This window comes from Catharus ustulatus, chromosome 6 (genome assembly GCF_009819885.2).
Source record: "Catharus ustulatus isolate bCatUst1 chromosome 6, bCatUst1.pri.v2, whole genome shotgun sequence".
In the NCBI taxonomy this organism is placed as follows: domain Eukaryota; kingdom Metazoa; phylum Chordata; class Aves; order Passeriformes; family Turdidae; genus Catharus; species Catharus ustulatus.
This window is the reverse complement of record NC_046226.1, coordinates 37347811-37375311: the sequence shown is the minus strand read 5'-3', so window position 1 is coordinate 37375311 and position 27501 is coordinate 37347811. Positions and strand designations below refer to the sequence as shown.

Here is a 27501-nt window from a genome sequence, read left to right as displayed (position 1 = left end):
TCACTAATGCCCCCTCTCATTTTCCCTCTCTCTTTGCCTGCAGTTATTTTTAGATTTCATGGTTAAAGCTTGTCACTTCTGGACACTTAAACAGGACAGCACACACACGCACGCTGTAGATACAACTCACAGTTAGCCAGCTGAGCAACTTGTCCCACATCAAGGAACAAATTCCAATTTCTGATGACAAAATACTGCCCTTTAAGAGGATGCAAAACCACATGGAATTTTCTGGCTTGCAAATTTGACTAGAAGGCTTTCAACAGACAGAAAAGACGGTTTGCACAGCAACTTCCCCTTTTCTGAAATTTCCTTCCAGTTTTCAAGATCCTGCTGTCTTTTAGCATTTGCTATAAGCCTGATTCCCATGCCGACCGCCATAAATGCAGCCGTGGCTCAGCAAACAGCGGCTGGGTCAGTCCCCAGCACCGCTGCTGGCACTACGGAGGGGGCAGGAGGGGGCACAGGGGGGATTTATTCTGCCATCATTAGTCGCAATCAGCCCATTATCAGTGTCAAGGAGAAGACCTATGAAGAGCTTCACAAGAAGTGCCTGGAGAAGAACATTCTCTATGAAGATCCTGATTTCCCACCAAATGAGTCGTCCCTTTTCTACAGCCAGAAAAGCCCCGTCAAGTTCGAATGGAAAAGACCACGCGTAAGTAACATGTTTGTTTACCTTTTTCTGTAAATTGAAGTGTACACCCTGAGCTTACATTTTTGCAGAAATTGTGTGTTGGAGAGGCAGGTGGAATAAAATGGAAATATATTTTCTTAGAGCTCTCCTGGGACGTAACTAGCTAGGGCTGTGAAAGGCCATGTGTATATAATGACTAAAATGCAATAAAACAATGAAATAACAACAACAGAACAGATGGAATTAAATATTTAGAAAGAGATAAGGGGAATTTAATTTTATTCTTGCATGGATTGCCTGGGATTTTCTTGTCTGAAAGTACCAAAGAAAAACTCTCCTCCTTCTGCAAGAAGTTACTGGGTTTGCTGAGGCTTAATTTTTTAACACTACCTTGTTTCACTTAAACCTTTATTTTGGTATTCTGCCGTTTTTTCTCATGTGTGAAAATAAAAGGACAGGTTATGGTCTAAAACATGCTTTTAGTCAGTTGTTCCCTGCGTTGCTTATCCCACTTACCGTGAATGTGGGTATTCTAATCACTATGAAAACACACTCTTGGCTAGTAATCCCATTCATTTTCCTATTTTGTGGGTATTCCTCAGGCAGCCTTCCTCTTCTTTTTCGTCTTTTTTTTCTGTCTCTCTCACTGGCAGAAAACAAATACCTCAGTTCCCACTTGATTCTCCCTGCTGCTTGAGGAGGTGTTACGCTTTTTCCCTGTCTTATCTGCTGGGCAGCTGCTCCCCTGCAGCAAGGCAGTCCCTGGGACAGTGCCCTGGCCCCTGCCATCCCCTGTCTGACAGTGGGGGTGTTGTTCTGAGGAGCCTCAACAGTTCTTTATCTCTGGCAGTTTTTGGCAACCTCTTTTATAAATCTGCCATACTTCCCCTGCACCCAAATCTGTGCTTCAGTGGCAAAGTCAGTGGTGATAAATAAAACTGACCACAGGAGTGTAACTGAATAGCAAAAGACCACAAGCTCTTGTGGGTGGCTCTTACAGACGTGGAGGAAGGCCACGCACTTCTGTCACAACAACAACTTGAGCAATGTGGAGGGATCAAAACGAGTCCCTCACCTGCTGTGCCCTGTGCACTTGTACCTTGTCATTCCTTCATCATCCCCACGGCTGCATCTGCCTCTGGAAAACTGTGTGAATCACTACAATGCAGCCCTAAGTCAGTCATGTAAAGGGATAGCATTTCCCCTCCATCTGCAGAGGGAAGCTGTACAGCAGTACAGCAGATGAGTGTGAGCACCCTGCAGCAGACAGACTGCAAGTATCCTATTAGAAAGCATCAAAACAAAAGAAATGCACAATGTAACCTCAGACGTGTCTTATATAAGTGTGCAGGCACAGATCAAGCCGTTATTATTGGAATGGTTCCCACCAGGTCTTAATTCTTTAAGTCACTCATGAATATGTAAGTTTGGACTTACTATTCACGTAGCAACCATGGGAACCATGTAAGACTTAAAATACAACAGAAATTTCAAACTCAAAGCTAACTGGTTTTGTGTTTTTTTTACACAAGCCAAGACTTTATGCAGTCAAATGAATGTGAAGGAGTAATACTGGGCTAAAGGGTATTTTGCTAAGATATTAAAGCAATCATTGAAGCACATTGAACATATACTCAATTGCACAGTGTTTTGTAATAGTCTGTAAAGCTTCTGTTCTTGTTAAATTGCAATGGCTTTTTTTCCCCCCTCCAAAGAAAGAAAGTAGCTTATAAAATATACTCTTATAAAGTGGTAATTTTAATCACTTTGAAATTCAGGTGAATAGTTCAATAAAACTAGATAGTGTACTCTAAAAGAATAAACAAACAAAACCTCACAGTTCAGAAGTCCTGAGAGAATATCCTAATTCTGACCAGTCTAGATCCTTTCCCTGTAGCATTTTATGTGCCACATACCTCCAGACACAGCAAATAAACAAATGATCAATGTGCTCTATGATCCCACTTAAAACAGAGGGCTGGGGAATACTCAACCTCTCCCTGACTCTCTGGCTTCCTCGGGCTTCACCTCATAAATTTGTATCAAAGCCCCTCTACCCAGAGGTCAGGTCCTCCTCATCCATCTCCCAAAATTCTTGTCCTCTGCTGCTGCGAGGGCAGCAAATGCATGAGGAGTGGCCTTGTCCCTTACCCACAGAAGGACAGGTGCTGTGCAGGGCAGCTGGCAGCCCTGGCATGGGGGCAGCAAAAAAGACCTTTGTAATTCTACCCAGCTAGTGACTGCCATGCCACAATATGAATGCACAGAGAAGATCTTCTAATACGCAATTCAAACAAAAGCCAAGTGAGAGCTCTGAAAGTTTCCCTGAGTAAAGACTGCAGGATCCCTCCCTCCAGTGTTTCCGTTGAGAGTATGCAGGACCACAGTTCAGATACATAAAGGGAAAATTTAATCCCCCTCAGTTAATGCAAAATATTAAATTATTCGCTCACCCACAGCAGGTAAGAGAAACCGGAAGAGCTGTTTGTATCTGCAACAGGTTATATCCAGCTCATTGACTGGCTGTACCTCTCACAGCTATGCTACCTGTGGGAATTTCTCACAGCTGAGAGCAAGGATGAGGCCACCGATCTTTGAAAGCTGAGAAAAAGTCTGTGTTATAACACAGAATATTAAGAGGTCCTGCTGCAGTCCTGTTTGGACCTAATGACACCAGGGTATTGATGGGAAGGCTTTACTGTGACACTGTGCTTTCAAATGGACCATTTTCATTCCTCTTGCTCACAGCCAAGTCACAGCATTAACCACCAAATTCAATGGCTTCCCTATGGTGACCCTTTCCATAGCCAGAAAATCACCAGGAGGAGCTTTCTTTTCATAATGAATATAAATAAAAATAAGTCAACTATTGGATTTTGCTTGGAATGAAAATTAATCAGTCAAGTCATCTACTGCACACACATGAAGCTGTTTGCATTTAGTAATGACAAAATGTGGACCTGTGCAGGTCATATCACAAAGAAAAGGTGGCAGGTAGTGCCACTAAGAAGAAGTTTCAGATGAAGATAATCCAACTCAGAAGCTCTAAAGCCGGCTTTGTGTCTGACATTGAGCTGTGCCTTGACGTGTGCAGCACAGCCATTCAAAAGCATGGTCTAGACCACAAGAGACCAAGAGACAATGAGGCTATAAATTGTCTTAGGCTGAAAAAGAACTTTCCTCTGTTTGATATGATCAGTTCAGGGATTTTACTTAGAATGCCATAGTTTATTAATGGCAGATTTTAAAGGAATTAATGGTTTTTGCTAGAGCAGTATAAGCTGACTGGCAGATTTCTTCCTGATACAGAAGAAAAGCTAATGAAGACGTAACAAAGGTCAAATGCCATTTTTAGTTGCATGCTGCCTTTGCATTTTCCAGTGCTCCCTTCCAACTGACTCATAAGTAATCTCCTCCCAGAAAGCAGCATGCACTACTACTAGGTTTTTCCTGGGATTCTTTGTTTTCCTTGCTGTAACTGACTCATGTAATGAAATTACAGTCTGAATTGGATCAACCCAGTGCAACACAAAGGTCTTTGGATAGTACCAAGGCAGTCTGAGGCACTCAGATCAGAGGAGACTCTTTCAAAAGATGAATCATTGCCTCAATGAAGTGGAGCCTATTGGGATTCTCTGTGATAACCTGACCTAGGAGATTAAGAGGAATCCTTTGGCCAGCCAGGAAGATGGGAAGGACAGACCTGCCCCCTGCATCTTGGACACCAGGTGGTCTCACTCTGCTGACTGAGTACTTGCAACTTCAGATGTACCCAACATAGCTAGAGAGTTGGAGATAAACTAGGGAAATACAAATTAAAATCATATCCACAGTGTGGATACCAACTTGGCCCCATAAAGACATGCAAGAAAAGCATTTCTGTCATAGCTAAACCAGGCTACATGACAATTGCATGATTCTCTCCTTTGCATTCGTTTACCAAGCGTCCTACAAAACAAATGACCCCAAGACGCACCAAATGGTTCGGAGTAACACATCGCTGTACATTTAACATTTGGAATCGCCTAGGTCGGTGGCACCCGACTACTTTCAACTAAAATACAGCTTGCTGGATTTCAAAACTAGTTACAATAAGAGCAAGATCGAACCAAAATGCAATAATAGAGTTGGAAAAAACACAAACCAAAATCCTGGCATCTCAGACTAGTTTTCAGCAGAGCACCACAGCAATGTGAGGAAGAATATTTTCAACAAAGCAAGTGAGTGGAGAAAACCATGAAGGCATCTCAAACATCTGCTTTGATGGAACTGGACCCCAACAGCTGACCAAGGCCCAAAATAAAAGGACAATCCCTGCATTCCTTCCCTCGAGGAAAAAAGTGCCTGCAGGGGTTGGTGGTAGGTAGGGTGTCGGAAGTTGGTCTTTCTGTCTGGCTGTATGTTTAATCCAAGTACTTACATCAAAGCAACTCTTCTGATAACTGTGAAGGAGAAAAAAAATGGATTTCAGCCAAGTGAAACTACTAGACCTGAAACATGAGTCTGGGAAAGTCCAGGGCTACCCTGATGATATGAGTAAAAAGCTTTAGACTATCGAGGTAGCATCAGCTTCCTGCGTGTGCTGCCACACAAGCAACTGTCAATTGTTTGCTCTCCTTCCCACTCTAGTCCCAATATCTTTCAACAGATTGGGCTCTTGAACTACCCTTTGTCTTCTTCTCAGTTTGCAGCTGCTCAGGACAGTGCTTCTCAGGTTGCAGTATCTTTCTTTCCTTACCCTCATAAGAGATGTGTCCAGAAATTTTGTATTCTAACTCTTCTCCATACTAAGTATTTGTGTATGACAGATGGGCTAAAGCAGGGACATTTTTTACTCTGTGTAGGACAGGTCATACTTTCCTTGGTTCTCCTCAACACTACAGTCTTTGCCCATTATAGAAAAAGGCTGTGTAAGCCTGGAATTGTCACACCTTACTTGTTGCATTTTGCCTTCCCTCCCTGCAGAAATGTCTTAATTATTTGTGCCTATACAGCATCTTGTAACCATTCTGTTACAGTATAAATACAGACAAACCCAATGCATTGTACAATATACAGGAGGAAAGAAGACCTTCCTGTTCTAAGAGACAGATGATATCTGTACACATTTTTGAATGCAACATTGCCAATTAAATACTGCAACGTGAGGAAAAGAATAAAATCTCTTAACCACCAACTGATGATTTCTGGTAATTAAACATCTGATCCTTTAAGTTTAAGAAGGAGTAATGCTGGGGTTCATTCCCAAGGAAATGCATTCTTCAACCCTTTTGATGCCCCAACATACCAGTTACTGCAAACTGGACATAAGACCATTTTAAAATAACTTAGTCTGGTCTCCTGATGGTTTTTTCATCTACTCACTCTCCTGTCTCCTCCAATGATCTGTTTTTTCCATTACTGTGCAGAAAAAAAATTTTCTCCAATTCTTCTCATTTCAATGTGTTTTCACATTACAGTACAGAGGGAGCACCGCAGGCCCAATATTAGACCCTGTAGAACCACAGAAGTCTGGAACATCCAAAAGCATTTTCATTTGCAGAGGGAAACTGTGAGAGAGGTTTTGATAATACAAGCTATCCTATAGGAAAATGTTCTAGAACTGCCTTTACTTGTGTGCTAAACAGGCATCATAATGCACGCTTTTCCTGCTCATCCATCTGTTTCTGTTTTGCAGGAAATCTGTGAGAATCCACGGTTTATTATTGGTGGAGCCAACAGAACAGATATCTGCCAAGGAGAATTAGGTATGAAATTCTTACTTCAACCCTGCACTTTTTAAAATCTGCATCATGGTTTAGCTTTCACTTAATTTTCTTTCGTTTCCAAGGTGATATCTGAAATCCTCTGTCACAGTGATTACTCTGTAGCAAATTGTTGACATCTGCTTAGTAGCAATCTAGGCAAAAACTTTTAGTGAAAGATTCACATCACACAGGGAATTCTTAATGCAGGTAGCAGTGCTCATCAGATTTTAAGCTTTTTCTAAAGTACAGGGAACATCATCTGTTTAGCCTGTGTGCACCTAGCCACGAACAATGCCCAAGAGTGTTTCTAGAGCACAAATAGTTAAAGTGCTAAAGTACTGCAGAACACACAGAGAATCATGCTCTACTGAGAATTAACATGTAATTTTGCAATATCTTATGTTTTCCCTTTGATTCTAGTTGCTCTCTTCCTTCATTTTGTCTGCTGCTTCTGCTCGTTTACAGGTAACTGCTGGTTTCTGGCTGCCATTGCTTGCCTGACACTAAATAAAAAACTACTCTGTAGAGTCATACCTCATGACCAGTCCTTTATACAAAACTATGCTGGCATCTTTCACTTCCAGGTGAGTCGCTCCGTCGTAAGCATATGCATTTACCCAAGGCTCAGCTCCTGGCAGGCTCTTCCCTCTTTCTCCACCCTTTGGACGCATGAGTGACAGCAGGGAGGAAAAGGGATTGAATTGCCTCACCCCAAACGCTTCCATCAGGGCAGTCACAGAAGGGTCAGCCAATAAAAGCAATTAGGGAGCATTAACCCAGCAAGGAAGCATTTGCAGATTGCAGTGTCCTGGGTGTAAGGAGTAACAACAGGTGCCTGGTCCTGCCTCCCTGCTCAGATGCAACACTACATTCAGGAGGACATGCGGGCATTTGGCAAGAGCAGCTATTTTTAAGCCCACAAACAGCTGGTCTGTCAAAACAAGTTATCGAAGAACTTCTTATTCGGAAAAGATTGAGTGCTTTCCACATTTCCTTTGGCTCTCTTAAGGAATGTTTTTGCCCAGTAGAATTCAGTAGAGCTGCCTCCCTTGCAGTAGCCATCAGCTCTGGCCGCATTACAAAGCAGTTAATTTCCACATTTCTCCTCTCCCAGCCTGACTTTTCAGCCAGGCTTCCCCTCCCTGCACCAGGTCAATCCAGTTTGTTTTTTTTCTTTTTTCTTTTCTGTTTACCTTTGAGCAGTTCTGGCGCTATGGAGACTGGGTGGATGTCGTCATCGATGACTGCTTACCCACCTACAACAACCAGCTGGTCTTTACCAAGTCCTCCCAGCGCAACGAGTTCTGGAGCGCGCTCCTGGAAAAGGCCTATGCAAAGTAAAGCCAACTGCAGGGCTGTGCCTGGGGCGGTGCTCAACCGCTGCATACAGCATTAAGAAGCACACAGACAATATATCTGAATACAGCAATGCCTCTTCCCATGCCTTGGAGCTGGGGATGGGTTAAAGTGTATTTTCTAGGAAGTTTTACTACTCATTCAGAAATCTACATTTGATTTTTGGTATATCTTTCTTTTTTCCTTTGTGTGCAAGAGACATATTTTAGAACTTTTAACTTGTGAGTTACCAGACAGATAGTTTGTGGGTTTTTAGTACGTATGTTTACATAGTTGTAGTTATACACACACAAGATGGATATAAATATATAGGTAGGTATCTATACCTTTGTAAAACAATCTTTTTCTTTTCCCTTTTCAAGACTCCATGGGTCATATGAAGCTTTGAAGGGGGGCAACACCACTGAAGCCATGGAGGACTTCACTGGAGGAGTCACAGAGTTCTATGAGATAAAGGATGCCCCTAAAGATATCTATAAAATCATGAAACATGCCATTGACAGAGGATCCCTCATGGCCAGTTCCATTGATGTGAGTCCATATGAACTTTGCAGATAAGAAATGGCACAGGAAAGGGAGCTCTCCATTTGTAACCAAACATATATCACCTTTGGAACTGCTTGGTTTAAGACACATAGAAAACATCCATTTCATGGAGATGGAGTAATCCCACCTAGAGACCAGCTGTTAGCAAACAGCAAATATCAAAAGGAAAGTACAGTAATTTCACAATTATAAGCCACACCATTTTGACTAAAATTTTGGTCTGAACCTGAAGTGCATCTTATAATCAGGTGCGGCTTATATAGGGACAAAGAACGAAAAGCTGCTGTTTTAGTTTGGAGGACAGGTGTCTGCTGAGAAAGGCAGGAATTTCTCTTTGAAATGGAGAATGTAAACCCCCTCCCTCCAAATTATTATAATTTTGTAATCAAGGGGCTTTCAGGCAAACATATGGGAATTAGGAATAACAGTTCTTTACTAGGGAAATTAAAATAGAAATATAGTACTACAAAGAAACACACTCCAAACCCTGACAAAGTCAGAGTACAACCTGACACCCTGTCAGGCAGGGTGTTGGTAGCAGTCCCATTAAATGGTGGCTGCATCCTCCTGCAGTGACAGATGTGACTCAGTTGGAGCAGTGCTCCTGTAGAAGGTGCAGTTTCCCTCTAGAGGTCCTGTGGTGATGTGGAGAAATCCAGTTTTCCTCTGGAGTCCAGTGGAGAAAGGGGCTCCCTTAGTGTCCCAAAACCTCTGTTTTTATCTTGGTAAGAAATGTTGGGCTCTTCCCCATGGCTGGAGCAACTTCCAATGGAATGAAGTAATTTTATCAGTCACACAGTGGGACTCAATGGGCCATTAGCAGAAAATGACTCGCTGGAGGAAGGATGAGTTGTGAAAAGACAAAGAACAATGCCCTGCCTGGTTTCAATGGATGGCCCATTAGCAGAATATCTCCCACAGAGATAAGGATCACTGCCCCCACCCTCAACAGATGGTGATAGAATAGATACCTTTTATCACACTCTGTATTGTAACGTGCAGCTTATAGTCAGGTGTGACTTATAATAGTGAAATTACTGTATATAGAAACAGAATATGGAAGTGGAAAAAACAGGTGCAATCAGAAAAACCAGCACCCCTTCCCCTTCAAGACCGTAACCCAGCCAAATTAGCTTAGTATAAGGGTGCTGCAATTTTGTAGAGACATAAATCTTTTTGTCAAAGATGTTAACTGTGAAAATTAACATTTTATTGCCAACATGGCCTCAGACTGTCTTCACTTATTGTGGTAAATTTAAAATTTAAGAAATTAATACTTTGTGGAGTACGGTATTTCAGTAAAGGTACAACACTCATCTTCCTGCATGGTACTTTTCTCCCATTCTCTGTACCAGGATGACCTAGGCTTTTGCTATGGATCAGCTCCTCGGACCGACATTGGGGAACTGATTGCTCGCATGGTGAAGAATCAAGAAAACGCACAGATGACTCAGCCCACTGTAGACTACCAGGGGATGGAGGAGAGGCCAGCCTGGGTAGGTCTCCTAAGCAGTTGACTTCAAAATGCTTTTATATACAAACAGTTAGAGAAATATATGCTTTTGAATCTTTATTTAGTTTCAAAGAATAACACTAACAAAATGTTCTTATGGATGCTGTTTGATGAATGTGTTAAAAGTGCTTTCCAACACAGTGACTGATACTAGAGGGCTTCACTGATACTGAGGCTTTAAGGGCTGTTGGCTTGTGACACTGGTTTATAATTTGCAGAATAAGAAATTTATTAGTGGATTTTATCAAGTCTCTTGCTTGAATAGGGTGGAGAGAACAAAAAAAAAAAATAAAATACTAGAATAGATTAAGATCATTGAGCATGCATAGAACGTCAAAGAAAGAAAAAGCAAGCTCTGCATAGTTCTTGCTCCAGGCAAAAAAGCTCTTTGTGAACTTATTTTGAGAACTTATTTATTATTTCTAGAGTGTTCTACCCATTAATGGAGGAGAGACTGCTTTAGGGATGCTCTTTTATGATTACTGCCAACAAAGTCCTCATTAAAAATGCCTAACAAGGAAAAGGAAAAACATGCTGAATTTAATATGGGTGATGAAATATAAAGTAACTCCAACATATCACCCAAGTATCTAGCAAAATAAAGAGAGGGATGTTAAACCCTCTGAGAAAAAAATCCCATACTGGACAACGTACAAGCTTTCAAATCTGTAGAGGGACACTTTGCTGCCTTCTCTGTGTCAGGCAGCTGTCATACCTTGCCCTTTAGGAAGCTGCATTTCCATGATAATGAAATTACATCAGGGGGGTTTACAGGGGTGTGGGGAAGGGTGGGAGAAAAGCAAAAAGAAAAACCACCAAACAAAAATCCTCCACAATTACATCACTCAAAACTTTTGGTTCTGCAAACTTTCTTCTGCACTTGCAGCTGAAATAGTTGATTTCTTATCTTCTGACATCTATATTTAGTTCTTGCTAAAAGACTGAAATGGTGTCATTCTTTGGGAAAGACCCATATGACTACCGTGTTTTGCAAGCATGGCTGCCCAAACCACCCATGTCTGGGGGTGCGGAATTTCCTCCTCAATGACAGTCTACTATAAGATTGCAAAAATCTGCACTTTGAGTAGCTGTCCAGGGCACCAGGAATTAATGTTCTTAAACAGAAAGAAGAGAAAATGGTTCTGATGGCAACAACATGAAAAGAAATTAAGAAAAAAGGAAATAGGTGTGAGGTTATAGTATGAAAACAGAATCAAGGGAGAAGAAACCAAATAGGTTTCTTGAAGTGAAATAATGGAAAACAATTGCAACATTCAGGAAATATTTGAATGCGATCCTTCCTGTACAAGCTGAGAGCATTTCTGTGTGACCTTACTAATTCTCCCTCAGGATCCAGCCCTGCCTTTTTCATGCCAAGAGTTACTGACAGGACCTGAAGGAGGGGAAGTTTTGCTCACGGTCCACATGCACGTGGCAGGGTCTGCCCCTCTCACCAATACTGGAGATCTCTCTCACAAGTCCAGGAGAATGTGTGTATCTTGTTCCCAATTCAAGATCTCACAGATAAACAAGTAAAAGACCATCAGACACACTAACAGCTGATGACTAAGACAGCGAATGTATTTACACCTGAGCAACACGGTTGTACCCTTCCTGAAAGTTAGATGCAATAAAATAGTGTCTGTTAGCAGGAACGGTGTGTTAAATAGGGTCTTTAAATGTCATTGCGATAAGATAGCAGCTATGTGGAAAGATGAAAATATTCTATGTGTTGATTTGCTCTAATGTTTAACCAGTTCACGTGTAACAACCTTACTGAGCCATGCAAGAATATATTATCCTAGAAAAGACTGAATAGTCCTCCAAATAAAAAAAGCTGATTATTTGATTAAGCATGATGTATCCTGCCCTGTTCCAAGTGCAAAAAGCAATAGAGCCTACAAAAAAGGCAAAAAGACACCATAAAATATCCTTTCCAATTGATATTATCAACTTTTTCTATTTTTAATACATACTTCACTCCTTTCTAACCATCAACATGAATTCTATGGGTGCTTAGCTTGACTGCCTTGACAAACACATAGAGGAGAACAAGGCAACGACTCCTGTCGCCTGAACGGTGTCACCCTGCCTCCAAAAGCCCTGTGTGGCAGCACCTGCCCCGGGGCAGGCAGCTGAGCTTTGTGAGACCCCAGGGGTTTTTCTCTCTGTCTGACAGACCATCGTGCCGATGCAGTACGAGACTCGGATGTCCTGCGGGCTGGTCAAAGGCCACGCGTATTCCGTGACGGCCGTGGAAGAGGTACGCACATCGCTCCCCTCCAGCTGCGCACAGCTGCAGCTGCCGCCGACCTGCAGCACGGCAGCCATGCCATGAGAGGCATGGGAAGTGAAACAGAGGATGAGCTAGGGAAACAAAGTTATAGTCCAATAAGTAAAAATCTTGTGGGCAAAGAAACCTATCCAAGTTCTGGCTCTCTGGGGAAATGCCTGCTTGGGCAAAGGTGGCCACAGGCAGCCAGCTCCTGGTCTTAGAGCCTTTCCACAGTCACTCCAAAAAGATCAGGCTGGGGTATGGCCCAGAAAAGCACCAGCACTGAAGGGTGTGAACATTTCCTTTTGAACCTACTCTCAGTCTGTTCTTATTGCATTCTTTTTTCAATTAGACAGTGTTTAAAGGGGAGAAAATACGTCTGGTAAGGCTGAGAAACCCCTGGGGCCAGGTGGAATGGAATGGAGCCTGGAGTGACAAGTGAGTAAAATAGAGCTTCACATGATTTAAAAAAGAAGTTGCAGCTTTATTTGCCTTTATGCAGCTTTTGCATAATGCTAATATTCAGTGATGAGGTATCTGAATTGTCTTTGTTATAATTTTGAAGTTGATTGAGTGGTTAGCTCAAAAAGAGCACCTAATAATATGTTAAGAGACTCTTTAATAAATGGAAATTAAGACAGAGCCCAGTCTAATGATGCATTAAATCCGATTTTACTGTCCATTTTCAAAACAAGATATGATAGTAGAAAAATCTTTTAAGTTATGAAAAAACTGAATGAAACAAAATGTCAGTGTTTTCCTTAGAAGAATTTCAATAGGTACACAAGCAATGATAATGTGCAAACACCTTTTTCTTCAAGCTACATAAAATTAACACAGTTCAGCAGATGTTTGAGAGCTGTTGAGAGGAATTCGAAGAAGGCAGAGAGAAGTAGGACAATTGTTTCTTTTCTTTGGGCATATGGGGAAGAGGATAGCCTCGAGAACAAATAGCTGCAAGGCTTACAAAGGAAAAATTATGTGGAGGTAGCAAGATGACCCTTGATTTTTCCCTCTATGAGGCTAAAGTGTAGAAACTTTAATGAAAACTGTATTGCAAATCCTAAGCTAACTTGCTAACTTGTTTACTCCTTTAAAGGTCAGAGGTGTGGGATTCTGTTAATGAAGCAGAGAAGATCCGCCTGCAGCACAAGGTTGTGGAGGATGGGGAGTTCTGGTGAGAGCATCAGTCAAAAAACAGTGCTTCTCTAGGAAATATGCAATCATAGCAAAAATGAATGACATTGCACTACTACAAATCTGCTAAAACCAGTGCAGTGATCTCTACTTCCCTTCATATTCCCAATAAGTCCTGCTGTGTGATCCTCTCATTCTCCCACCAGGGATTATTCAGTGCCATCAGCACAGTCATTCTAATTATGCTACACTTCCACAAGCTCTCCATCACCCTTCCTACACACTATGCTCTCAGCTCAGTTTCCCTGAGTTTGGAGCTGTACCTATGGTAACTGACCAACCAGCAGACCAAAAGCATTTGGAAAACATGGCACTCCCACTGCAAACTTGTCCCTGAGAGTGCTGTTGGTCACTATCCTCCACCTCCCCAGGGTCCTTCAGACAACTGCCAACCATGTAAATGCATTTGTGTTCAATTTCCCCTCAATTCCTCCAGGATTTCATTTCAAGATTTCATGAGGCACTTCACAAAGCTCGAGATCTGTAACCTCACACCTGATACTTTGGAAAGAGATAAATTCCAGACATGGACTGTGTCAGTCAATGAAGGACGCTGGGTGAGAGGCTGCTCAGCTGGAGGATGCCGCAATTATCCAGGTGAGCAAAGGATCTTGAGATAGGGCCTCTGATGGGAACTAGGTTAGATCCCAAAGGCTAAGTAATACCACAGCCTGGTTAGTGCTCAGCCATAGGAAAAGCCTTGCTTCCTCATTGGACAAAGCATGTGATTGGTAGCTGGAAATCTTCTGTCACTATGCTGTAACAGAACATCCTAAGTCCAAAAGGCAGCCCTAGCAAAGCTAAATCATTGTTCAAATACTTCACAGTGCCCTGAGTAAAAGGGATACATTTCACTCTAACAGTTAGATTTCACATGGGAAATTCAGTTTTGTGGATTAGCAATAGGTTTAGGGACTTTGGAAGTTCTATCAGATGACAGTTCTCCATATATCCTCATTTGCTATGCAGTTGTTAGAACAGCCATAATATGTAAAAAAACCCATATATGCCTTAGCCCAGTTTTAACCTTTCCCTCAGGAGCCATAGGCAGGGAACTTAAACTTTCTCTTTGATCATGAGCATCATTAGAAGACTGGAGCTTTACATGTTTTCTTTGGGTTGCTGGTGGGACTTCACAGATACATTTTGGACCAATCCCCAGTATCGCTTGAAGCTCCTGGAGGAAGATGATGATCCTGAGGATGAAGAGGTTATTTGCAGCTTTCTTGTTGCACTGATGCAGAAAAACAGGAGGAAAGAGCGCAAGCTGGGAGCCAACCTGTACACCATTGGCTTTGCCATCTATGAGGTAACAGCTCTACATTTTGTCCTTTGCACTGTGGTCACAAATCCTGACAGTATGCATTTATCAAGAGAGTCACTGAATCATTCATGCTGATTACATCAATTGCAATTTTTGCTTTGCAAAGAAGTCAGAAAATTTGAAAGAGAGGAAGGAAATTCAAGTCTTTCTTACTGCTCATACCATAGTAATGTCAGGGTTTACCCCTCTATTAAGTAAGACATTTTTTAGACTTTTATGGTGACCTAATGCCAGATTTTAGCATATTATTTCCCATATATTTTTCAATCTCCCTTTTGTCCTTTCTGAAACTAAGCATTTAATGGGCAGAAGAGTGTGAAAAAGGAAACAGACATCCAAGACTCATACACAGCAATTAATCTCTGTCCGTGCCATTGACTTGATGAAAAAGTCAATTTATTCAGTCCCTTGCACAAATATATTTGGTTCAGATTAGCTGATTTCATGTAGATGCCAAGAAACCTAGAAAGGAAGAGGGAAAGTTCTTCTCTAACGAGGGACATTTTAGTTACTGTGTCCTCAGAACTCTAGGTGAATGCCCTTCTGTATGACCTGTAAACACTCAGACTCCCCTTGCAGCTCTGACTGTTTCTTCTCTCTGTTTCTCCCTCAGGTGCCCAAAGAGGTATGCACAGAACGGAACCAGATTGACACCTTGGTGTATACCCACAGCTAGTGTTACTGTAGTGCCTGTCAGTAAGTCAGCAGGAGACTGCCCAGCCAAGTTTGTTTTCAGGGATGTAACAGCAGTAGAACTGCTAACCTTTTTGTTTTGAGTGTTTATTAGTAACATTTTGTGAGTAATTTTGAATTCCTTGTCACTTGCACCCCATTTTCACTTGGACTTTTCTTTTTTTCTTTTCTCTTCTGTGGTGCCCTGGCCATCACTTGCACAGTTGGTCAGAGATCCAGGAGGCAGTGCCTCTGAGGACTTAGCCTCTGCAATTCATGCAGAAAAACCCTAAGCCACATGCATTTCCTCCTAAAATAATACAAATGGCCTACATTCTGGAGTCACAGTTTTCTCTGTAGTCTTAGAATTTGTTTATAAAATTAACGGTATTTTCAGGCATTGAAGAAAGCTTATTAAAAGTACAAAGATTACATTTTTTCTGAGCCTGACATCAGCTGAATCATTGACATCAAAAGTTTTGCTAACAAGCTCACCTGAAGGCTGTTACCTGGAAAGCATAAGGTTGACAGTCTGAATGTTGTTTTTGCCAGCTATCTTACAGATGGTTATTTCTGCAAAAAACAGCATGCAAGTGTTCTTAGCCCACAATTCTTTGCTTAATTTTCATATTTAAGCTAATGCAATGTTCGATTGTAACATTTGTTTAGCAGATAAAGGACACATGTTTTTTCTAGACAAGGACACGTTTCCATTGGAAGCACCTTCACTTTACCATTCTGCATGTAGGAGTTTGCTTACACCATTCCTTGCCATACACCCTCCAAGGAAAGTGGCTGAGCTTCGGTTACACACAGCCCAGCATCTAGCAAAAGAGTCAGATACAAATGCCTACACAGCAGAAGTCAGCCACACAATCTGCAGGTGGGCCCTGGAGAAGCCAACTAGACTCAGTCAGTAGCCACTTAAAGGTGGCAGACCCCATACCTGCCACCAGCTATCACCATTCCTCAGCTCCCTGCCTACTAAGCTGCTGTTTCATGTGTTTTCTGTCCCAGCCATGCACTGCCTGCATGGCAACCCACCTGGGCAAGACTTCTTTGAAGACAAATTGACTCATTTGTTCTGCAGATGCATGGTACTAAGCACCACTTGCAGAAGGATTTTTTCCTCTACAATGCCTCCAAAGCTAGAAGTAAGACCTACATAAACATGAGAGAAATCTCTGAGCGCTTCCGGTTACCTCCCAGCGAGTACGTCATCATCCCATCGACATATGACCCCCACCAGGAGGGAGAATTCATCCTCAGGGTCTTCTCAGAGAAAAGAAGTCTGTCAGAGTAAGTTGCAGGGACATTTATGTGGCCACATATATGGAATGACCTTGCTACTCTGCTGAAGTCATGTTACCAGTTCGCTACAGTCTGCTTGTTGTTTTCTTAACCTCATATAGAAACTCCAAGCTCCAAACTCATTTCCACAACCTTACTTTATAGACTAACAAGAAGCTGCTTTGAATTGTCTTTGGAGAAGCTTACTGCTAGCAGAATATCCTTTGCAAACAAACCATTAGCCATTTACCAAGGCCAAATAATTCTTTTATTTCCAGTTCACTGTTATCAAGGCTCTTTACAGGGGTAAGCCAGGCAGCAGCCATCCTGGAAACTTGGGATGTTCAGCTCAAACTGGGAAAAAGCTACTCCTAGAGCCTGCAGCTGTAACGCTGGAAGCCAGCCCACATCACTGGCTGCTTGGAAAGTTCAAGTGGCTGCTTAAAAAACAGCTAAAGAAACAAGCAGCTTTGGGAACAGTCACTTTCCTGATTTATTTATTTTCTGCTTTCTACTCAGGGAAGTTGAGAACATGATTGAGGCAGACCGTCCATCGGTAAGTACTGTCCTGGCCTCTTTTGTGTATAGGGGTAGAGAGGGGAAGATGATACCTAGGGAAACCTACAGCAGGAAACGATCTGCAGCTACATGACAGCACCTTTATCACAAATTCTCATCTTTTTTTCTCATCAAGATACTTCTGTTGACACTTGCTTTCTATTTGGTACTTTCTGAACTTGATTCAGACAAAAATGCATCTGCAGATTTGAAATCTGGTTCTGGCATAAAGAAGCTGGCTGCTAAGCACTGTCTTTTTCCTCCATCAATGGAGATTATCCATTTACCAAGGGAGGCCTAGCTCTGTGCCCTGAGATACTTTCTTTGTGAAATTGGCATCTCATCTAATAAAGAAAAAACTACCTTATGTTGAAGTACTTGCTTTCTGAAAAGGGATCCTAACAATAGCACTCTGACACAAAATTGCATCCTTGACTAGTTCTAACTCTTCACCCTGGAGTTTTACACATCCTTGTGGGAATAAACTAGAGCTAACAGTACAATTAGTCTTGAAAAAATAATCAGAGGAAATGCTATTGCACAGAATTGAGCTCCATCAAACCTTGCTCAGAAATTTTCCCTTTTTGTTTGCTGTCAGAGTGAAAAATGATTGTCCAGATACGAGGGAGTTAAATTGTCACTTCAGATATTATTGATCTCTGGGCATAGAAGTTCAATCTCCACTGCACTGGCAGGTTGGGAAAAAGAAAAGGAATACTCAGAGCTGAACAGATTTATTCAAGGAGACAAAGCTCCAGATGAGATGAAACAGTTTTGCTATGGTTTCTGCAATGCATTTCTTTCACTATGCCATTTCTTGGTGGGTGTATGTTCACTCATTTTTAGTGATTTGAAAGCCGTAAAAAAATAGGAAATGGGAAAATTTGTATGAATATAGGAACCGGGAAAATAAACATGAGAAAGGGAAAAATAAAGTTTGCCACCAACTCTGCATAATCTGATCAAGCACTTTTTAATTTTGTCTCTTCACACAGAAGAAAAAGGGCAAGGTAGGTACCTGTGCAACGTGCCAAGTGCCAGCAAGGCAAAGAGCATGTGTAATGCATGAGCAGGGGCAGAGTTCCTTGGTATTATCATTTTCTCTGTGTTGGAAACAGACCTACTGGACGCAAGGCCATTTGCATGTAGCAAAGATTTTGTCTTCCTACATTAGATTCTAATGAAATAGCATTAGCATCATATACCACTCTCACTCAAAGGGGTGGTGAAAAGGTAACAAACTATCCAGTTTTATCAGCTCAGTCCTCTGGGTTGCTCAAACTGTTCTTCCTTCCTGCCCCCTTCACAGGCAACCTGACACCCCTGGCTAGCGAAAAGCACCCCTTCTCCAGACATGTGCCCTCACACTTGCTTTCCATTGCCTAGTGCAGCAGTCACTCTCCTTTCCTGAAGTTTCTGCTCACCAAAGTCCAGGATTCTATTTTTGATTTGGCACAACACATTTTGAACCTTGAAAATGTAATTAGATATTTCAATCCCAAGACAGACTGATTGCAATTAATACTCTAGAGTAATACATTCACATAATGTAGCAGTTTTTTCCTTATTTTAAACACACCAAACCAGAACAACCGCACATGGCTGCTTACAGCTGAGTGAATCAATACAAAGAAAGAACATATGCTTCACATATTAACAAGCTCCTACATAAATAACTCCTTTTCTGTGTACAATTTGAATTTGCTTTCAGTGCTACTGTCCTTCATTGAGGGGCAAGCTCATCAGTTTAAGTGATGAGAATCTGGAAGACTTATTTTGCTTAAAAACGGGGGGGGGGGGACCCACCAAAAACAATTTAAAAAAACAACTAAAACACCAAAAACAGAGCAAAACCACACAAAGAAACCCTAAACAGAAACAATAAACCAAACATATTCAATTACTGTCTTTCTGATAAGGAAAGCTAGAACCCAGAAACTGCACTATTTTGCAAAAATACTTTTGCAGCTTTTTTTAGCATGAGAAGAGCAATAACAGCAGAAATTTTTCCACCTTTTTTTTTTTTTTCATTCTTTCTTTTCTTTCATTCCAAGAAATGGCTTCTCTTATATTTTCAAGAGCAGGAGTTGCTGCTGCATGCACTATCCATGGAATGCTTGTAACCAAATATTTTTCTTTCCACTATTTCTTGTGTAATTTCCATTTCTCTTTTGCTCTCTTCTTCTTCTAGCCTATCATCTTTGTTTCTGACAGAGCGAACAGCAATAAGGAGCTGACAGCAGATGAAAATGCTGGCAAAGATGGTGAAAAAACCCAAGCAGATAAGAAAAAGGTTTCTGGTGGCAGAGGGGGAAATAAGGAACTAAGGAAATAAGGCTTGGTCTGGCTAAGAGTGAAAGAGTGGCTGAGGAGAGCATAGGAATAGGACAAAGAGGTGTCCTGAGATACTAAACAGCTTCTCATCAAATCTTAACATGACTTGCACTGGTTTATGTGGCTCTAATGAGCATGAGCACAGAGAGGCTGTCCCTTCAGTTATTTAACATCTCTGCAGGAGGATTTAGTCGCTTGGAAACATCTCCTGGTTGCTCTCTCATACAAGAATCCCAGTTGTGAGAGATTCCTTCCCCACACTGAACTCACTCCCGCTCAGCCTCCTGAGGCAGTACCGCTTTACAGAGGGCACAGGCACAAACTGTACCCAAGGGCTGCAGAAGCTCCTGGCAATGACCACAGCCTCTCCTGTTACAAACTACACACTTCTATCCTAGTCCCTGTTGGTCAGAGGATAAAGGATGGGTAAACCCAGTAGCTCCAGCATCCCCCCTGTTTTCCCTCACTACCATAGAGGAGGAAAACAGAGTACCAAATTCAGAGTTTCTTCCTGCAGGAGGGTGAGACTCAACGTATCTAACAGCAGATCCCACATCCAGGCTTGTGACATCTGGAGGCATGGCTTGGAGCATCTGCTTACAGGGAGGGTGCTGTTCTGCTGCATGACTGGTGGTGAAGTGAGAACCAATCTAAACATTCCTCTGCATTTAGACAAAGGAAAACAAAAACAAGAAACTCACTTTTTTTACCTGTAACTTTTCAGTGTCAGCTTCAGAGTTCAGCATTGCACTTTTCATGTGTCTGAGAAAGCTTCATGTTCCTCGTTTTCCTCTGTCTCGTACGCTACTTGTCTTCAGCAAGGGCCCCCCCCAGACCATAATGAGTTCTCACATGGTCATTTGTAGCCTACAGGGCAGCTGTGAGGCAGATACTGTGTCCCTGCCAGAACTAACAGAACTAAGGAACAGAACTAACAAAAAACATGGGGAGTGAGAGGACAACTCATTTCTGCAAAGACCTCCAGATTCACTATGATCCCTCACACAAGGGCAGGTGAGCCATCCAGGCCCTTTCTATTCTCCACTGGGCTCAGGATGTCTCTTTGCTTGTCTCTTTTCAGCATTCTTCAACAAAAGCTCATGAGGAGAGTGAAGAGCAAAAACAATTCAGGAATATTTTCCGACAGATTGCAGGGGATGTGAGTATGCAATTGATCCCTATCTCTGCCCACAAAGCAGCCTGGCCACAATAGCTCCTAAATCAACTACTCCATAGATTCAGAACACTGAATATTAAAATTTCCTTTGAATGTTCTCCCATCAAATTCTCTTTGCACTTACAAGATAAGTAAAATAAAATAAAAACCTCATTAAGTACACAGCTATCGTCGTGTATGTATAAGCTATTCCCACTGTGTCTGAGGGAGTCTTATTTAAATCCAGCCTTTTTCTTCTATCTCTCCTACAAAATGCTGTTTTGCACAGAAAGTATAAACAAGTTAGAGATGCAGTGCCCTCTGATACATTCTTAACAAGGGATGTTAAAGATAAAAACAGATCAAAGAACTGCATAAATCAAGTGGCTGCAATGGGATATAGGAATTTTCTGATTTTGCTCTTTGACTTATACACTGGCTTGATATTGACAGTCATTCCTCTAGTTGTATTTTAATGAGCACTGTACGGTAACTTCAGATCTACCCTGTACTGCAGCCTCAAGAAAGAGTTGGACTAATGCTCACTTGAAGTAGAATGTCCTCTGGTTTGAAACATGTATATGCCTTACTGAAAAGTGACCAAAGACTTCATGCTTTTAGCATATCCATCCATAAAATTGTATTTCATAAAGAATGCTGTAACCAATGATATTCTCACCACATTTCCATCAGGACATGGAGATCAATGCTGAGGAACTTAGGAATGTTCTCAATAATGTCGTAAAAAAACGTGAGTTTGAGCATGTTTTTACTAACCCTGGACAAAGAAACATATGAATGTATAAAGGATGTAACAGAGCATAACTCCCCACCCTGATCTGCACTCTAAAAATTATTGATGTTTTCAGACTCAGAAATTTCCTAGTTACATTTCCATGGACATTGCATCTGAGACTTTAACAAGCTGAATTTATCACAGAGATTATTTCTACAGGTTGTTAATATTGATAATCTAGAAAAAAGCAGACACGTTCATTGAAATTACCACACAGGAATATAATGCAATTCTCGCAGTCTGCAAATGCCCTTTAAAAAAACTTCTAGTGGAGAAGCAGACCTTTTTCCTGTTTAGCAAACTTCAGCCTGCAGGCCCTGGACTTGCTTAGTAACCTAGAAGTTAGTTTAGAATTTTCCAGAGTTTTTTATTGTATATAACAAGTCAAGAAAAGTAATATCTAATTCACAGACAATAACATTACTGAGAGTCTTTTCCGATATCTCTACCACTCATTTCTTACTGGATGAAGGAAGTAGATTTGGCTTTTACTTTGAGTAGAGTTATACCTGAGAAGAAAAATCATTGCTGATTTGCATATGTATTCACCTGGGATCATTTGTTTCAGATAAGGACCTAAGGTCAGAAGGGTTTGAATTGGAATCCTGCCGCAGCATGATTGCTTTAATGGATGTATCCTTTTCTGGTGAAAAGGGAGTCCTTGAAACTACTCCAGTTCACTATTTCTCACCACCACACATGCATGCACAACTTAGTAAGCCAGGGAGACAAAGCAGCAAAGTAGTTGTAGTCTGCAGTCAGATTAAAAAAGCACTCCTGTTTTGGCACATGTGAATTCCAGTCATCTCAACATTAGCATAATTGGTAGAGAAAAATATCCCCAAAAAGAAAGCTACAGAATAAATCAGTAGTATGACAGTCTTCTTTAGGTATCAGAGACTGGCCACATTACGTAGTAAATTGTAATTTTTTGATTATTATACTTAAAACAAACTCAACTGTAGTTCTTGCCAATAAACTTACTATATTTACCTCTTTATAATGTATCACATATTCTACCATGTGCTCAGCTTGCAATGCAGGCAGAACTTGTCTGGAATAATTGCAATAAAACACATTACAAGATGCCACGTGGTTACCTCTATCACAGCCACTCTCAATTTTCCAGTTTGACATAACACAATTTTGAGAGAATGTAAGTGCATTCAAAGATAACCAGAACAAAAGTGTAACCATAACTCACAGCCATAATGGCTGGAGCCTAAACACATTTTTGAAAAGAGCTTCAGTCAACATTTTGCTTACTTCTTAATTCATTTTAAGCAAGGCAGAATGAGCTTCACTCCAGAATAAAGCTCAGTTGTCTAAAAAGCATTGGGTGAGCTTCATATTTGGAGGTATTTCAGAAAAGCCCACTAAAACATCCTACTCATGCACTTCTAGAATAGTTCCAAAGGCAAAACTGTGTCCTGTACTAGAAGTTTGCTTCTACACAAAGTACAAGTAGTATTTCACACTTCTGAAGCACTACGCTATGCACAATAACCAAAATGTTTACAAATATTTTACTGCACAGCTGAGTCAACTCCTAATCCTGAGGAGATCCCCAACACAGTTTCACATTCATCCCCTCACCAGTAGTTGCAGACTTAATTTTATCCTAAAAACACTGTGGCTTTTTTACCTGAATGTTTGCATCACAGACAGATGGCTCAGGGAAGATAAACTTTGATGAATTTCGACATCTCTGGGACAAGATTAAAAGCTGGCAGGTATTACTGGTATCTTCACAGCTCTTCTTCACAGCTTCTGCAGTGTAAATGTTCTACAGGAAAATAAGAACTGTCCACATACACTCCATGAAAAAGAAAGGCTAAAAAATAATTGTGAATTAGCTTTGAAAATGAAATATCTCTCCTCATCCTACTAAGCAAATAGCCTGAATCTCTCACGTACAGCCTTCCCCATGCAGATAGCACAGAGGCATACAAACTGAAGGAGAATGATGGGAACTACAATCAGGCCTCAATAATTAGGGCAATTAAGAGGGAGGATTACCAGCATAAACTCAAGGCAAACAAGGAGAGTCTCGAGGGGAGAGCTTTTTTGCTTCTCAGAGAATGGATCTAAATTATTTTAATTTGCAACTGAGAAGAACTCTGTGCTAACAACCCAGACTGCCTAGCAGTAGCAATATAAGGCACCTGGCAAAGCCTCCAGGTGCCTGAGGCACACATCCCAAATCCACTTAGTGGGTACATCTAAGAGAAGTACAAGATTTTATTATTATTATTGTGTATGTGTTTTTTCTTTTTCCAGAAAATTTTCAAGCGTTATGACACAGATCATTCAGGAACCATTAACAGCTATGAGATGCGCAATGCTGTCAATGATGCAGGTACTTTCCCTGTGCAGCGCCCAACAGCTGAAGAAACCTTGTTTTATTTTGGTGCATCATAGGGTGAGATCACTGAACACACACAGTGTGCTGCCTTTTAAGGACAGATCCTAGAGAAATTATAATATATTTTTCCCCTGACAAAGCTTCTCAAACATCCAAATGGCAAGCTTTGTATGTCTTGCCGGCCAAAAAGATCTCTTCAGCTTTTCTTTAATGCAATGAGTGATGCTTTGCTGTCTCTAAGGATCTCCTACTCAGGGTCCTGCTATTCAGGCAGTGCTGAAGACATTTACTCTCATTTAAGCTATGGATTCTATGCATCTGTGTAAGTAACAAAGAACAGTGGAAAACCTTCAACCTAAGTGTACAGGCACTTAAATTAGGATGGAGCAGGCCCATGTCCAAGTTTGCATCATAGGCAATTGGGTGGACATTTCTTGAGTTATGTTAATGTTTCTCCAGTACTGAGCCACTGTGAGTTCAGTCTCTTCTACCTGCACAATGAGAAAAAAGTATTTTTCCAAAACTTGCAGTTAATGAAATTCATTCTGAAAAGAGAGATTCTGGACTTTTCTTGCTTGTCTCAGTCACACCAGTGTGCTTCTTCCCCTGGGGAGCAGGCCTCCCTCCACAAATGTCTTTGCCAGGTTTCTAAGGGAGTGAAACAACCTCTTTGATCAGAAAATCTGTAGTATCATTATAAACCCAGATAGGATGATTTCAGTGATTTTGTTTTCAGTAATATTTTGGCACATCAAGGAATAGAAACAAATGTCTACCTTGTACTCTACAAAACCTCAGTGATTCTGTAATCCTTTGCCAAAGACAAAACTATACCTAGATTTGGACTCCTGCTCTGGTAGAAATACGGGCAATTTTTATTTTCCAGGTTTCTGTTCTCATTAGGGAAGTTGTCACTGTAAAAAGAGAAAATACGTAAATACCTCCTGGCCTGACATTAGAACTAAGAACATTAATCTTCCAGCACGTGAGCTGTGCGTGACCTTGCATTTAGCCAAGAAACAGCTGTACCCAAACCCTTCCAAGGCACAGGCGGATTCAGTGCCAAAGTTCAGTCCCACCATACCAAGGAGTTGCTTCCTTCTCTATTTTCTGACCACTGTTTAATTGTGTTTTTATAGCACTTCTGTCCCTGTTTTAGCTGATTTGCTCTCAGCAGGCCCAGCTGAGCCACCAGGCCCTCTGGGGCTGCCGCTCTCCTCACTCACAGCCTGGGGTAAGAGCCTCCTCAAAGCATAACTTCAAAACATTGCTCCTGGTTTAGGAAGGCAGGAGGACACAGTGAAGCTCCTTGTAGCTTTACTTCATTTTGTTTAGCAGTTGCAGCAGGACTTCAGCCCGAGGCTCCCCAAGGCTGGGCCAGGGGAGCGCCTGTGGCCAAACCCCTCAGGGAGCAGCGCTTGCCCCGCCCGAGGCCCAGCTGTGTATTTGTGCTTCCCTGCAGGGTTTCGGCTGAACAACCAGCTCTACGACATCATCACCATGCGCTACGCCGACAAGAACATGAACATCGACTTTGACAGCTTCATCTGCTGCTTTGTGCGCCTGGACGCCATGTTCCGTGAGTGGGTGCATGGCCCTGCCTCCCTCCTGCCCCAAACACAGCCATGGATCCATGGATCCACGGATCCACGTCTTGGCTGGAAAAGGGCCTTAAGGATGATCTGGTTCCAACCCCCCTGCTGCGGGCAGGGACACCCTGCACTGCACCAGATCGCTCAGAGTCACAGCGTACTCACAGCAAAGAGCCACAGTGTACTCACAGCAAAGTTTGTTCACAGCACTATTGCCTATGTAGGGTACTAATCAATATAGATATGTGCTCAGGGAATCAAAGACGGCAAGTTGTCTCATACAAACAAAAGAAACCACTGTGTCTCTCCTTGAATTAACTAAGGAAAAATGGAGCAGAAACACTCGCTGACCCCACGAGTAAAGACCTGCACTAGTTGGCATCTCACAACGGGAGCACCATTTGGTTTCTGTCTGGGAATCATCTTTACTCACACAGTAATGTAATCTACTCCCTGTATTTCTGTTCCTTACTTTAGGGGCATTCCACGCCTTTGACAAAGATGGAGACGGCATTATTAAGCTCAATGTCCTGGAGGTAAACTGCTTTATGAGAATATGTTTAACACAATGTCACAATACTAAATTTTAATTGTGTTAATCACTGTACATGTTTTCAAGGGAGAACTCTATAAATAGAGAGTTCATCTAAAATTGTCACCCAATTGGTAAGAAACCCCAAAACCTCCTAAAATTTTGCTATCAATTTTACACAGAAATTATCCATGATCTGCCAGCAACAGCTGTTCTGTAACACTCTTCTGAAGAGCATGGCTGCAGCCTCCTAATATCACCTTTGAAGTCCATTAAAAAGTTTAGAGGTTTTTTTTTGAGGCAATTTAGATCAAACATAATGATATGGTACTAAATGACATATGATATGGTACTAAATGCCTTAGCATAGGTCTTTACCTTTTAAAAATCTTACTAAGAATTAGAAAGTTTCAAATTCAAAGCATGTCCTCTGTTAGGAAGACCATTAAAAACACCCTTCACTTTTTGCAAGGGAAGGAGAAATAGGAGTGAGATACTCAAGAAAATTCCTCACTGCCACTCCATGCTAAGTGAGAGCAAACAGCTGCCTTCCACCTAGAGGTGGTGGGGAGATGCCAACAACTCTCCCATCCTTTAACTCTTCTTTCAGTGGCTGCAGCTCACGCTGTACGCGTAACACCAGAGCCAGCGGCCACCTCCATCAAGAACACACTGGAGACTTCCAAGGAGCTAGCACCATTCACCCCAAGGACAAACAAGAGTACTTCCTAATTATGTCATTCACTTGCCAAGATGAACAGCACATGGGAAGAAACCCTTGCAAAGGAAGTCAACCACACTCCAACAAACAGGACAGTGCGCATCTTTTGTAACTACTCTTACAGCACCCTGATATTTTTCCTTTGGGCAACACGGATTAATTTATTGATGACTGAATTAAGCTTTCTCTGCATGGGGAAGACATGGAGAATGCATAATTGTTTTGCTTGTGCTGACAACTGGAAAGGTCTTCGCTCAAGTCAGGTGAAACTAGGACTGTATCTAACTGTGAAAGTCAGATGTGTTTACTGCCACCTTGTAATTGGTCATTAACTCTGTCCTGCTCTTGGTATTATTCTTTCATCTCTTTGTAATGTTTACTGAATATTTCATATGAGATTGTGCTAATTACATTAATATTATGCAACCCAATGACTCAGTTACAGGTTTAGCTGTGCAGGTCGGATCTCTGCTTTGTAGAAATGGGATGTATAGGCATGACACACTGCAATACCACAGTACAGCTTGATCTAATACCTCAGCAGAAGTACCAAAACTGAGCGATTTGCTCTCATTTTTAGTACCCATCCTAATTACAAATGTGGAGATTATAAGGGTTTTTCATTGTAACTGCATTCCCTATAACATTGAGAAACTTATTTGTCATTTGAGGCAGAAAATGTCTTACACATACAACTTTCTATATCTACACACATGTATTTCTCCCACCTCAGGTTGTATCTCCCAACACTGTCATGCATTTATTGCAATAGGCGATTTGTAGCAGAATCAGATACTATGTCAGCATGACCATTTTTGGAATATTATTCCAATGGCCAAGTACAATTAGCTTAATGCAACCAAAAATAAAATCAACTGCATTCTGGCCTA

The 27501-nt window shown here is 41.6% G+C and overlaps 1 protein-coding gene across 3 annotated transcripts; it reads left to right on the top strand.

Moving 5' to 3' along the window:
* The first annotated feature begins 281 nt into the window (after window positions 1-281).
* On the top strand, window positions 282-27501 carry CAPN3 (calpain 3). 3 transcript variants are annotated; one of them, XM_033063417.1, is made up of 24 exons: window positions 282-658; window positions 6315-6384; window positions 6850-6968; window positions 7588-7721; window positions 8103-8271; window positions 9642-9782; window positions 11979-12062; window positions 12427-12512; window positions 13174-13251; window positions 13708-13868; window positions 14411-14580; window positions 15209-15220; window positions 16358-16566; window positions 17077-17113; window positions 18111-18125; window positions 19307-19408; window positions 20531-20608; window positions 21299-21356; window positions 21970-22034; window positions 23066-23134; window positions 23682-23760; window positions 25229-25345; window positions 25836-25894; window positions 26501-27501. In XM_033063417.1, exons 1-24 carry the CDS (start codon window positions 368-370, stop codon window positions 26525-26527), a joined length of 2430 nt encoding a protein of 809 aa, XP_032919308.1. In that variant the 5' UTR covers window positions 282-367; the 3' UTR covers window positions 26528-27501. The 3 variants fall into 3 exon arrangements, with proteins under 3 accessions (XP_032919308.1, XP_032919305.1, XP_032919306.1); XM_033063414.2 differs by lacking the exons at window positions 18111-18125; window positions 21299-21356; window positions 21970-22034; ... (3 more) ...; window positions 25836-25894; window positions 26501-27501 and having other exon boundaries at window positions 19307-20604; XM_033063415.1 differs by lacking the exons at window positions 282-658; window positions 6315-6384; window positions 6850-6968; ... (8 more) ...; window positions 18111-18125; window positions 19307-19408 and having other exon boundaries at window positions 14499-14580.